This window comes from Palaemon carinicauda, chromosome 3, assembly GCF_036898095.1.
Source record: "Palaemon carinicauda isolate YSFRI2023 chromosome 3, ASM3689809v2, whole genome shotgun sequence".
Classification (NCBI taxonomy): Eukaryota; Metazoa; Arthropoda; class Malacostraca; order Decapoda; family Palaemonidae; genus Palaemon; species Palaemon carinicauda.
The window spans coordinates 157,277,572-157,292,763 of NC_090727.1; the positions used below are offsets into that span (position 1 = coordinate 157,277,572).

A 15,192-nucleotide genomic window follows, 5' to 3' on the forward strand; every position below is an offset into this window, starting at 1 on the left:
GTCACTTACCCAAGACTAGGTGATGGCAGTCGGGATAGTGATTGCCCTCAACGAAAAGAAAAGGAAGCGTTCAAAGTGGACAAAGGACTGGTTGCTTAAGGGACCAAATTTCACATAATTTAATTTAAGAGCTGAAATTAGACCCAGATGAATGGTGCAATTATATGCGCATGGATGAATCAGCATATTTAGAATTTTTTAATATGGTCACTCCATTCATTACAGATGTTCCCTCGGCGGGATTTGAGTATGAATGACGGTTCGAGACTGCTGACCGTTCACACGTTCAATCATGGACATGCACCGAGCAAGCTCCGCCCACAAAAGTCAGGCGCCGTCAGACGTCCGTCCAACACGTTGGTCAAACATGTTTACCCCTTTCACACGTTCAAACATTCTCTCAAACGTCGTGTCAAGCGTGTTGGCCAACATGCTTGACCGTGTAAAACCCCCAATAGTTCTTATACAATGTGAGTACCGATGCATCCAAGAACTAAATTCCTTTCTAGATTTTGACAAGTTGAGAAAATCATTAGAGGAAATCAAGAAATTTCAGATTTTGGTTCAGGCAATTTCCTCTTCCCTTGCATTACCATCAGGGTAGGGGGGGGGGGGAGAGAACCAGAACCAGCATTGGCTGTATTAACTTTTCATCTATCGACTTAAAAAGTTCAAACACGGTCTTCCGACATATTACCGCGTCAATTGGAAATGTACAAAGCCTAATTGTGGCCTTTCAGTGCATAACAAAAGGAGGTAGATCTTTCATTGATTTGCAGTTGGAAATCATATACCTTTAAACAATGTATTCACCAGTTAGAGAAAAAACCCTTTTACAAACAAACTGACAACACATGGAAGGTTCAGTCGTTATAATGGCAGGCCAAGTAGTAAAGACTTCATCAGACTGTCAGATCAATAGACATAATAGGCCATTTCCAGCTAACCTTCATAATGGTATTTCACCGCATTGGAACATAGGGGTGTTTGGTTTTAAAAGTATCCAAACCATATTTAGTTTAATGCTTTGCTTACTGAACTAAATGCAAGTTGAATCACGACAAAGCTTGTTTTGTGTAGGAACAAATAGTTTGATTACAGGGTAAATTTGTCCACTTTGCTTTGATTTCCACTTAGCAACTGCAATGAATTACAAATCATATTTTTGGGTTACACAAGATTGAAATTGAATAAGAATGAAATTCAGTCAGCCACTTGACTAGAATATTCTGGCACCACCTTATAGAAACTTGCATCCATATCGGAAAATGTGCATTGTATTTATTCGCAGGCTATAAAGTTGATTTAACAAATTAGCAATTACTGTACTATTAACAAAATAATTTCCCCTCAATATAACTTTTTAGTACAGTAGCATTCATTTCTATAGCAACCTCAATTAGAATTGACAGCCTAACCCTGTTATAAAAACAATGCAATGTCAAGAAAACAAAAAATTTTCACAGCGATTTATTGAGCACCATTTACTCGTCGCCGTCGTCATCATCATCCTCGTCATTGTTGATCTGGAAGTAACGAAGCTCATACGTATCCTTCATGGTGGGTGGTGCGACAACTCTCAACCAATCACGAAGGTTATTCTTTTTGAGGTACTTCTTCGTAAGGTATTTAAGGTATCTGGAAAAAATTATTCTAGTTAGCAATGGCTAATACCAATCTCATTGTGCAAGCTTTTTATCACTTTCATCAGGAAGGTGAGTGGTTAAAGTGTCAGCACTGCTACCTCAGGGAGGGATATAACATCATTTGTAGTCTCTTGAACTTAAAATTTTCCATAATTTATAAATATTCAATATATATTCAAAATGCCATCTGGAACAAAAACCTTACCTCTTTGAAAACTGTACTTCCGCATTAATGGTGATTTTATTCTTATTACGATCAAGGTTTAGCTTATTGGACAGATTGTTTTTCTTCCCATTAATCTTAATGTGACTGAGCAAGTAGGTTTCCTGTGGAAGACGAGCAAAAAAAAAAAAATTTAACCGTAGGTTACCCCACAGTTACCGTCCGGACGTCAATCCTCGACGGGCAACTTGGTTACAGCCTCCATTCAAGAGAACTTTTCTTAGGGAAGGTAACCCTAATAGTTTATAAACATCAAGTTCTTTCCTTGTGGTACTGTAACAAGTACTCAGCTAGGGAAGATAACCCTAACTGTTTTTTTAGTTAGGGAAGGTGACCCTAACTGGAAATTAAAAAATTATTAATAAGGTAATAATTGCAGTTTTATATCAAACAAACATGCAAGGTTGAATTCGAATTTTACACCTTATTTACCCAAATATTTTACCCATTAACTCAAAATTTTACACATCAAACTCCCAAACATATCAAATATATTGTCAGATTAATTTCAAGTAATTTCCATTAACGTTAGCTTGATACTTACAAAGTCAGCAGCATTCATAATTCCATCCTCAACTGGTTGCCTGCAGTCAATATGGAACTTGAAAGAAGCCTTCTTACGCTTTGCAACCCTGCCAGTTTTGCCCTGGACACCTTTTAAAACTTGGCCTTTAACACCCTTACCACCAGCGACACCCTTGCCGCCCTTTGTGGTCGTCAAACGCTTGCCTCCCTTGGCAGCAGCTTTGCCCTTGGCCCCTTTACTAGCCACTGCTCCCTTAGCTTTTCCGGCTGCAGTTCCTTTGGGCTTAGGGGCCTTTGGCTTTTCTGCTTTGTCACCCTTCTCCCCAGCAGGACGCTTGGCGGGTTTTTCTGCACCAGCAGGCTTTTCAGTTGCTGGGCGTTTGGCAGCCTTCTCTGGTGCTGGCGCCTTAGGGGCCTTTTCTGCTACTGGTGCTTTAGGGGCCTTCTCAGGTGCCTTTTTCCCAGCTGCTGCAGGCTTGGCTCCCTTGTCTGCAGCTTTGCCTGCCTTTGCAGACCCTGCACTTTTGGTAGGATTGGCAGAAGCAGGGGCCTTTTTACCTCCCTCTGCCCCACCAGACTTGGTGGTCTTCTTTGCTGGTTTGCTCTGGGGAAAAAAAAAATTCAATCAGTACTAATATTCAACAAAATTTCAAGCTAATCACAAATTTGTTGATCAGGGTAAAATACATGGATCTTTGGTAAAATTATATAACTTGAGACTAATTCCAGTAGAACACAGCTTTCCTCCAGTAGGCACAACACCTTTAACAGCAGTAGATAACGCATTTTCACCAAATTTGACCCTTACTTCCTCTGTAAATTAGTCATTCTAGTTTTGGAATCCACTTCCCTTCAGACAAGTGGAAACTGGGACTTAGGTTATGCGAAAACAGAAGATAACTATTATTCAACACTATTGAGATTAATAAGAGGCCACAGAATAACTATTATTCAACACTATTGAGATTAATAAGAGGCCACAAACCTAATACCCATCTAACCTAGTTGTTCCCAAGCCGCTAGCCAACACCCTTCACGTTTTCTATATCGGGTTAGATTTATTTTCAAGTTACTGATCAAGATACTCTTTCTAATCTTATTTCTGTACTTCTTAATTTAATTACGTCACGCATGATGCAACGGTGTAACATTCCCGACCAGTAGAGATGTGAAGGCGCCAATTTAACGAGAGCGAAAGTCCACCCTTCTTTCACTTAGTTTTATGGCATGAACAACATTAATTGATTACATTTACCATTCAAAAGCCACTTTCTTTCAATTTATCAACTCGGCCATGTGCACCCAAATCAAGTTATTTACATATACTAGAAGTGGCCCACCATAATTGAGGTAAAATTATAGAAAAGTGCAACAGATGGTCTATGAAATATAGGAGCCTATGTACATCAGTGGCCAGCTCCTCCTATGATTAAAAATGATGTCCTTACCTACTTGGGGAGCGGGGGGGGGGGGGGGTTTACGGCCATACGAACCCCCTTACACTGACATATTACAAGTTAGCAATTATCATACATACACCCCAAATAACGAATTTTAGAGTATTGTGGCGGGCTATCTGTAGTTTTTGGGACAGGGCGATATCTTTCTTATTACTAGCCAAATTGTTTTTCATTATAGGGAAGATGTTCTTTACAGTGATAACATACCATAATATGATGTTATTTTATCATTTTGAATATCATAATTTACCTTTACCACAGCGATATTTTTTAAGTTCAGCACGGTCCGAACGCAAGTCACGGGTAGCTCCTGCTTAGTTTCCAACTTTCCTGATAGATAGAGCCCGTGTCATCCCAGTCTAAGAAACTTTAGTTTTTACAATTTAATTTTGTCCCATCAATCTACATATTTATCTCCTCATTAAGTTTTTTAGTTTTTAGGGACACGTCATTTATAGTGATATTTGATACTATGATAATTATCATGAATTGTTAGGTTAGGAAAAAGTCGTTACAATGCGTTGTCCGCTGGAGCCACGGCCAACACTATCGTACAATTTCCCACAAGCATTGTTTCCGGCCTGACTATAACACCAGTTTGGCGGCGCTCGGTTCGCCTATCAGCTGGTGGCGCAAGCTTGAACAGTTATCAATGTTCAGACTTGTTTTCGCTAATACCAACAATCTTCATTTTTAACCTCTTGTTAAGATTGTTATTTCGTTGGAACACGACCTAAATTCATGCAGAATACAATTTTGTTTTATATACAACCAAAGGTTAGGCTACCCAACATCTAGTTAAGATATTTCGGTAGATAAAGCCAGTGTCAAACATAGCAACCGAACTAAACCTTTCGTTGGCCGCGTGATTTCAAATTTTTAACCCCCCCCACGTCCTGAGATTGACCTAGAGTCTATCCTTTCTAACTCTAACCGCCGTAATGGGTAGACTGTGTTTCGTAGTTATCACTCATATTGATCAAATTGATTCGATTAAGACTTTGATCAAATTGATTCGATTAAGACTTTGATCAAATTGATTCGATTAAGACTAAGGTATACTGTATACACCTACGTGATTTTACTCGAGTTACCCCGAATTCTTTCATTATTTATTTCGAGAAGGCCTCTTAGGGGATTTTAGGGGTCCATGTGAGAAGTGTACAATAGATGTTGCGACATCATAATAATGTTTATTGGACAAAAACATATTTACATACAAAATATTTACAAAAAAACTGTCCAAGCCCATCTGGAGCAGAGCTCTTCGGGCAATACAAATAAAATATAAATTAAAAAAATGTTAAGGTAAGCCCGAGTACTTTTTTATTATGACCATGTGGATAACGATTTTGAGTGCTGCCCTAAGCTTTTTTTGTGTAGGAGACTTACGAAGGGGGTCTGGGGGCTTGCCCTGGGTAGGGGTAGTGACCTGGGAACTACTAGGTTTGGTTAGGTTGAGTTTGTGGGGTTTGTATATTAGCGACAGTGTTTGGGGGGTCGCAGGGCGGTTAGTTCACAAGGAAGGTAAGGACATGGCTTGTAGGTCAGGTTAGGAGGGGAATTTTGGGTTGTCTATTTTTCTCGCACATTTCCGACATCCATGACCAGAGTGGTCGTAGTATGTAGATTGTTGGAAAAAAAGCAGATTTTGAATTTTTTTATTCGCACATTTCCGACATCCATGACCAGAGGGGTCCTAGTATGTAGATTGCTGGGACAAGCCTTTTTGTAATTCTATTTTCGGCCGGTCAAAGGCCTGTCCCCAAAACCTACAGAGGCTCCATGGCAATTAATTCATGCAATCCCAATACAGATATACTAGGTAGACTTCATTTATATTTTAACTATCACAATGTTTCTTTATATTTCAACTATGACAATGTTTGTCATGGCAAGCAACCATGCTTCGGTACATGCATTACCGGCAGCCCTAACTTTCACGTCAATTCGTCTAATGCACCTGTAATTCAATCATAAAAAGGGATGAGTTGTAGCTCTGTATATCAATATCAAAACACTACAACTATATAGGCCCTTATGCTCTGAGGCGCTAAACACACTTCGTTACGTTAGTCCATGGTCCTACTAAATGTATCAACAATCTTCTACCCTACAGTTTTATTGTTAACAAGATCTACAATTTGTTAACAAAATCTACAAAGAGCTATGAATATATTGCATATTGCTTAAAATAAATAACTTGGTATACAACATGGGGTGGAAGGACTCCTAGTGATTTGCTAGGACAAAAGTTGGACAGCTATTTTTTCAGGTATTTACAAGAGCACTCTCTCCAATTAACGCAGTCCTGCAGCTCTCTTCTTGTACAGTATTTGGGAGGTTCTTTAAATGCTGGGAAAGCAAAAAGTAGCAAGATATATTGTGCCCGGAGGGAGGGGAGGAGTTAGTGGAGGAGGTACTAAACGACCTGGAACGGACATCGTCAACCAAAGAGCAGTCTGCGATGTCAGCGTACATTAGATATATATTCAAAATATATACTAAATAAAAAAAAAATGGAGTAATTACTCAAGTGTCTATTTGTGAAATGCAAGTTTCCCAGACTACGTTCTACTATACTAACGACATCTACTGACCACAGCCTAAGGGTGCCTGCCAATTTCCCAGCAATGAAAACATACAATAAATCATTTCAATGATTAAGTAAAAACAAAAAGAGGGATAAGATTTAGTGTAAAGTAATTACCAAAGATTAAAATATACGGGGTGTATGTATATCAGCCACCTACATGTATGATTACCGCTAACTTAAAATACGGCAGTGGAAGGGGGTAACGGGACCCTTAGGTAAGGAGACAGCTTGTAGGTTAGGGGGAAACATTTAGGTTATTTGATGTCAAATTTAAATCCAAATGGGAGGAACTGGCTGCATATATATAAGCTCCAAATACATAATTCACATAGTGACACTTGAGTAATTACTCAATTTTCAACTTAGTATACATTATGAATATATACCAACACAAACTCCCGTTCTGTAACATCTTGCTACTTTTTACTTTCCCAGCATTCAAAGAACCTCAATTACCGTACATGAAAGAGCTGCAGGACTGCATAATTTTACAGTAAATGGAGTGAGCTAATTGTAAAAATACCTTAATTAATACCCAATATTACATTACGCAGTTCCCCTGGTAGTAAAGGGTACTAAAAATGTGTTATCTACTAAGGTCTATGCAGCTAAAAAATCGATGTTTTAACACTTATCTTTCAGCCGTGTAACCAAGACGGTTGTGTGACTAATGAAATTCCACCACCCCTAGACTTGACAGTGATACGTATATAATTGGGCCGATGTGTATACAGAAAGTGGTTACTTGTATGCATAAGGAGGCTGGCTAAGAATACAGTAATGTGGAGTTGGGAGCATGCAGGAGGGAGGTCGCCTATTGGGTAAGATTAGTTAAGTGTCCATGTCTTGGGCACATGGAAAGAACTGGCCACTGATATACACCGGCTCCACTGGGCAAGCATTAGCGGCAAGACTAAAATGCCTTGAAACCTTAATCTAAGACGACCAAGGCATGATAATTTAGCAAATCTTATACGAGATACTTCCACGTGTAGGAAAGGCTTCGGACCACGTAGTTAGTTGCCTCCTGGGTTAGGTTAAGGTGTAGTGTTACTTTTCCCGTGACCCACCAACCTATGGAAGCACAAACCCCCCCCCCCCTTCTTGCCTACTTTCCCACATTATGGTTCTTGTGCTGTAGTAAATATTTATACGAAAGACTCCCCAGCCTACAAAATCTGACAAAAATTAAGGCACTTTTGCATTTGGTAAAATTTAATACACTTCTTCAGTCTCTACATAATTATTACTAGCCAATATACAACCATAGTTGGAAATGCAAGATGCTATAAGACCAAGGGTTCCTATGGGGAAAAATAGGCCAGTGAGGAAAGGAACAAATTAACAATAAATCATTCTGAAAATCATAAAAGGTATTCTATACAGTATGGGACAGTTCGTTTAAAAACTTGAATGTAGACAGATGGGTCCTTGAGAAGAAGTGTATTCAAAAAATTTACCTCGTGCCAACTGACCGCATGTTCTACAGATTAGATTGGATATTAATGTAGAGAAATTTAATCATTCCTTATATAATACATATTAAAAATTTCACAGGAACGAGGAGAATGTGCAGACACGTATCGTTGGACATAATGAATAATAAGAGTAAAAGAATTTAAAATAACTCAAAAATTTTGCTGGAAGAAATAAGGTCTATAATAAGGTAATACTTCGACAATATACGTATGACAAAATTGGCCTATTTTTTTAGGTCTGTAGTATGGTTATACTTCAACTATATACGTATAAGGCAAAATTGTCCCATTTTCGAGAAGTTGAATTCAATTAGCGGCCCATCGAAAATTGTTACTAAATTGGTTACGAGAACAGCGTTATTCCAGTGGTTATGTGTAAATCATTAAATTAAAATAGTTTAAGCCACAGTAATGCCATGGATGATTAAGATTAAGAACGATAAAGTGCTCGTGTAATTACTTCACGCCGAAGTCCAAAACATAAAATCCCTAAGTCGAGATAATTTCAACGTTTATTAAATAAGTTAGGCACTACATTGCTTCTTCGCGTTACCAGGGTTGATTAATACATAAATAAATTAAGGATATCAAGGTGGATAATATCAACTTACTTGCGTCATGTTTGCTGCGCCCTCCGGACCGACTGTAGTTCCCGAAGACGTACACTGAAAGAGAGAGAATGAGAGGCCGCGAAAGAACGAAGGGCGTATGGTAGAGAGTACCTCCCACGGTTACGTGGAATATAGTTTCTCTTACCGGTGTTGAAGTTAACACGATTTTTCTATATCATTTAAAAATTAAATGATAAAAAGTTATTGATTTTAAATTATATTTACATATTTTAGGATATTTATACAGTATAATGTTTTTTTAATAGGCAAAACGGGTACACACTTCTAGTTGTAAAGAGAACCCGTTACTATTCTAGAAGGTAGAATATATTAAAGGCAAGTCCAACGTAAAAAATAATAGAACATTCGTTTCAAAATAATTATAAATATAAAAGGTTTAACGAACAAATACATAAAGATTTAGAATCTGATAAACAAAAAGTTATAACATTAACCCAGTAACATTAACAAAAACACATAAGACTATATAATTAGAGGGACGAAGACAGTACGAGCCCATAAGATATCAAGTTATATTTAGAAATTAAAAAAAAAAAATAGAGGCGAAAACTAGATATAAAATGAAGTATCCTAGCAAAACAAATAATAGACTGATAGAAATGTAATCAATATGAATTGTGCAGGGGAGGGAAAGAAAGAAACTTAAAGGCACTACCAAAATTGGAGAAAAATAGAAGTGGGGGATTGACGATATATTCACGGTGTTACGTGTTCAAAATATCTACTTAAAAAGTAACTTAAGTTATTACTTTTTTTCTTACATTATTCCTGTTGTAAAAGGAACCAAGATGTGGGTATTATTGAAATCTTTTATTAATGTAAGACATACAATCAATACAGAATACAATATTCTGAATTAAATGGAATAGTATTATTGTAAAATCAATTAATTTCAAATCAGTCTATAGTATCGTGTAAAATGTTGTTGTTCGCTAAGTTACAACCCTAGTTGGAAAAAAGTTTTATTATTATTATTATTATTATTATTATTATTATTATTATTATTATTATTATTATTATTATTATTATTATTATTATTATTATTATTATTATTATTATTATTATTATCACATTCAATTCTACCTATTAAGGCTAGAATTGAATTTAAGATTTGTTTGTTGACTTACAAGGCACTTACAACTGATAAGCCTAAATATCTTCGTGATTGCTTGGTCCCCTACCCTCTAGCTACTATAACGCTGATGTAAGTTAGACATGCTGGTGACCCATATAGACTATTCGAAATTAGTGTGAATCGTGCAATAGGAGGAAGAGCCTTTTTATATGCTGCACCGAGACCCTTCAACGACCTTCCACGTGATGTCAAGAATAGTAAAAATGTGGCAGCTTTCAAGAAAAACCTGAAGACTTATCTTTTCAGAAAATGTTATAATAGTGATCAGAAAACTATTAAGCCTGAATACAAAGGCTAGCGAATACTGAAAAGATACACAGAGAAAAATATAAACTGAAAAGAAATTATTTTCACACATCAAGGCCCGCCTGAACAGACTCTTAGTGTTTGGCGGAGGGCAAGAAATAAACCCTTAGAAGTAAAAGTAAAGTATTGTTGTTGTTGTTGTTGAAAAGATACGATGTTATAAGCCCAAGGGCTCTAACAGGAAAAAATAACCCAATGAGGGAAGGAAATGATAAACTAAAATAGAAGTAATGAACAATTAAGATAACATTTTAAGAACTGTAACATTAAAATAAATCTTTCATAAGTAAACTATAAAAAAGAGACTTGTGTCAGCCTGTTCAACATTATAATATTCGTTGCAAGTTTGAACTTGAGGAGTTCCACAGATTTAACTACATGATTGGGAAGACCATTCCACAACTTGGCCACAGCTGCGGTAAACCTTTTAGCAAACTTTGCAGTATTGAGTCTCATGATGGAGAATTAAAGCATGACTGTTAGAATTAACTTCATACCTAGTATTGCTGTATGTGACGATCCGAATGCAAAGGATGATCAGAGTTATGAAAATCCTTTGCAACATGCGTAACGAACTGAGCTTCTCTCTTGTTTCAACCAAAAGACCCAAGGCCCATCTAATCTTGCACCATGGTTCTTCATATTTTCTACTTCAGAGAGAGGTCCATGGTCAGTTGGTCACCAATTAAAATCCGTCTTCGATTGTACTTTTTGCGGCCTGCAAATCTCACCCAGTCGATTTGAATTGGCACTTTAAATGTACTTTCCATTTGACCTCTAAAACTGTATGATATCAAGGTTGTAGCTATGACAATGATAATAATAATGACAAGCTGAACCAGTCCGTGAGGATTTAATCCGTTACTTTGATTAACAATCTGCCGTGTGAAATTTTTGAATGCTTTCGAACGAACACGATAAAATGACTGTGGAGGTCCTGTAGAGAGTAGGATTCCTCTGCAGTATGGGACCAGAAAAGCACTTTGGAAAGTGTTATAATAGTGATCTGAAAACTATTAAGCCTGAATACAAATGCTAGCGAATAACTGAAAAGATACAGAGCAAACCATAAACTGGAAAGAAATTATTTTCACACACCAAGGCCCGCCTGAACAGACTCTTAGTGTCTGATGGAGGGCGAGAAATAAACCCCTAAAAGTCGAAGTAAAAGTAAGTAAAGTATCCATTGGATCTCCAGTGCAAAGAGGAAAAACAATTTCAGGATTCCACACAAACTCGGCTTCGAATTTCCTCGATTACTACCATCAGTATGATGGAAAAAAAGTTATTGAATCATCAATGATCGTGAAGTCAGGCTCCTTTTTTTATATACTGTACATAGAAGTATAATAGTATTGACTTTCTCTTTTCCTGCATTATACTTCCCACATCTAAGGTATGGTCCAACATATTGCACACTGTTTAAGAGGTTATGCTGACGATGCAAAGAGACAGAAATATCTTCTGAAGCAATCATTGTGTTGTAGAATTTCTTGAATAATGTGTTGCTGAAGGGTTTTGACTTTATCTAATTGAAATTCGAACTTATGCTAGAAGTTGTTTTTTTTTCTTTGTAAAGAGGTAATAATTACACATTATAGGTCGAATAGTTTTTTTTTTTTTTTTTTTTGAACAAGAACAAGGCAGATAACGACCATCTCTTAATTGGAAGTTATTTTTCTGTTGATGAAGAAGTAACAATTATTTCTTATTTGCCTTATTCTACAGCAAAAAAAAAAAAATCTTTCTTTTTAACAAGCAGCCCGTTCCATAAGTAAATGAGGCATTAACGATTATATCTTATTGTAGGGCAGTTTCCCCTTTTAATAAATAAGCAGGTTGTTTTAACAAGTACACAAGGTAATACATATCACATGTCTAATTGTATATTGAATTTTGCAGGCAAAGCGCTTTCCTGGTCTTATCACGCAAGGGACCCAGGGACCCCTACTCACTACAGGACCAATAAGATCAGTTTGTCGTAAACATTCTTAGATGTTTTGCATATTACACTGCATAACTGGTATTTATTGTCAAAGCCACAATATCGAAGCATTTAGAAAGACCAATCTTAGACAACAAATTCTTCTTCAGTCAAAGGGTTGCTACTGCATTGTAATTGCTCAGTAGCTACTTTCCTCTTGGCAAGGGCATAAGAGACACTTTAGCTATGGTAAGCAGCTCCTCTTGGAGAAAGACATCCAAAATCTAAATAGTCTCCTGTAGAGAGTATGTTCCCCTGCTGTATAGGACAGGAAAAAGCAGCCCTCATTGTAAAAGTAGTACAGGGGTATCGTGTTCGCCTAGCATTCGCATGGCAGTAGATCGATCCCAGCCTGGGACCGTGAGCTAAAGCTGTTCACTGGGGAGCCCACTGCTGTGGTTGGGCACCACAGTGGGGAGTGTGGTTAGCATGCTCGGCTGACGTTCTGATGAGTACCTATTTTGATAAAACTGAAACCAGACACATTTAGTCTAGGTTAGTGCCATAGCCTCTGTGCCATGGTGTTCTCACTGTCGTTGGGTGAAATTCTCTTGGTTGAGGGTACACTCAAGCGCAGTGCTCTATCCTGTTTCTCTCCCTCTTACTGTTAAGAGTTTTGTAGTTTTGTTTATAGAATATTTAATTTAATGTTATCGTTCTTAAAATATTTTAGCTTAATTGTCCATTACTTCTCTTGTAGTTTATTTATTTCCTTTCCTTACTGGGCTATTTTTTCTTGTTGGAACCCTTGGGCTTTTAGTATCTTGCTTTTCCAACTAGGGTAGTAGCTTAGCTAATAATAATAATAATAATAATAATAATAATAATAATAATAATAATAATAATAATAATAATAATAGTCCGTTTTACCGGAAACTTCCAAAAATTCCAGGAAACCTATATTATTTCTTTAAAATTTACCTTAAATATAAAAGAACGAAAAGTAAATTTACGTTTTACACAATTTACCATTTTATCTAAATAAGAGAGTTTTCCTAAGTGATGTTCCCCCCCCCCCACAAAAAAAGTTTCTTGAATTGTATTTTATTTGATTATGAAAACATTGTATCCCTATTTGCAATGGGGGGGGGGGGGCTTGTTATTTCAGCAATCTTAACCTTGTCGAATTCGTTTAACCATGTTTCAGATAATATCGATATGTCGAAATATTTATCATATATCAATTTTCAAATTGTTACTAATGGATTGAATATTTACATTGCCGCAGTTTATGACATCCATAGTTCATAATTTCTGTTAATATCTTCAACTTCATGTCATAAGTCTTGCAGTTTCTTGAATTCATATTATGATCATCAGATTTGTTCAATTGGGGGAAGTTTATACATTTTATCTCCTTGCTGGAGTATTTTTCTAAACATTTTCCACAAACTTCATCAGCAATCTTGAACTTGTAATCTTTTTCAAAATGTCCATAGCTTTTGGTACCTATCACATTTGTCACCGTTATCATGCATAGCCTCTCAAATATCAGGATCACATATCAACAATTAGAACTTCAAAAGTTCAAAGTTGGAGCAAATTTTTTTATGTTGACCAGGCGGACATGAGTCTTTTTATAGTTTATATATGACATATCTGTTTTTGACGTTGTTAATAGTTTATATAGGACATATCTGTTTTAGAATGATTTACTGTTAACTTGTTCTCATCATTTATTTATTTCCTTTCCTCACTGGGCTATTTTTCCCTATTGGAGCCCTTGGGCTTATAGCATCTCGCTTTTCCAACTAGGGTTGTAGCTTGGCTAATAATAATAATAATGATAATAATAATAATAATAATAATAGTGGCCAGTCCCACCTACATCACTTTTCTAGAATACCATACGTTAAAAGTTTCTGATTTCAATTCCAGTTTCATCAGAATATATATACTCACCAGAACGTCAGCCGGACAAGCCCAACATCCCATTGTGGCGCCCAAACACAGCAGTGGCCTCCCCAGTAAACGGTTTAAACTCACGGTCCCAGGCGGGGATCGATCTGCTGCCAAGCAAACAAACCCGGTACCACTTCTATATTTTGAATAGGGTCCAGGCAACGATTCCTTTGAATCAAAACATTTACTACTTCATCTCCATCATTGTATATATTGCATATCATTATTTTAGGTTTTAATTTTTCGAATTTTCTCCCCTTGTTGTAGGCAGTCATTGTTTGAATCTTGTTTGCTATTTCATCTCTGATCTTTTCATCACCAAAATTCACAACATTGTCAATTGATGTTGGTCTTGTATTAATAATTGGTACATGAATTGGTTTATCCTTAAGTGCATTTTCAGCCGTACTTTTCCCGTCAGTGATTGCAGACGATGCTTTTGTCATGTTGATTCTTTTGTCATGTTGATGCTTTTGTCCTGGTGATGCTTTTGCCATGTTACGATGGGGTACTTATAACATACGTGATGGGTACCATGTGATCACCTACTACCACTATCAAATGTATGGACATTTAAAAAAAAAATGAAAATCTAAAGCTGATAATAAACAGGAATATGGCCAGTTGAAAATAGAATAGAGTAGAAAAAGGTGATGTTTTTTTTCATAACATCAGATGACCAACGACTAGTTAAGCAGGTAGTGGACGTTCAGATAAGGGTAACATATGGTGAATGTTAGAGCTAAAGTATTATAGAAATATGCAATAAATATGATATTAAACTTGAAGAAGTAAGAAGGCATAAAAACAAGAACTAAAAAAAAAATAAAAAGTAAAGTGGCAAATGAAATTAAAATAGAAGAAAATAAAGTAGAGATGACCAAACTGAGGTTTGTGAATAGTAATGGCAGAAGAGATTACATAGAACTTAACACTAAAGAAGTAGTAATAGTTATGAAAACAAGGTTGAATATGATAGAAGTAAAAGAAAATTATAGAAACACGAATGATACGGATAGGCTGTGTATGTAGGGAGGCAGAGGTTATTACGGAACATTTGTATTGTAAGAAATGAAGATCTAGAGGTAATGGAATGGAAGTAGGGAATTTAGAGACACCAGCTTAAGATGTTGCCTGGTATATTAGAAAGGCTATTGAAGTTAGATATAAAGTATGTAAGCTGTGCTGTCTGTGTAGGAGGTAACTAATGATAATGAATTTTCTGGAAATTACAGATATTTCTTCTAGTAGTGTGCCCACAATTCAGTTATGTCCAGTTGTTGGGTGGAGGGATTCGCCTCTCCA

General features: G+C 36.6%; 1 protein-coding gene across 1 annotated transcript; it reads right to left on the bottom strand.

Annotated features, from left to right (window-relative positions):
* Positions 1 to 1,457: 1,457 nt before the first annotated feature.
* On the bottom strand, positions 1,458 to 8,693 carry RpL22 (Ribosomal protein L22). The gene is made up of 4 exons (XM_068371032.1): positions 8,540 to 8,693; positions 2,414 to 2,998; positions 1,852 to 1,973; positions 1,458 to 1,638 (listed from the first exon to the last, which is right to left on the bottom strand). Exons 1-4 carry the CDS (start codon positions 8,546 to 8,548, stop codon positions 1,485 to 1,487), a joined length of 870 nt encoding a protein of 289 aa, XP_068227133.1. The 5' UTR covers positions 8,549 to 8,693; the 3' UTR covers positions 1,458 to 1,484.
* Between the last annotated feature and the right edge of the window lie 6,499 nt (positions 8,694 to 15,192).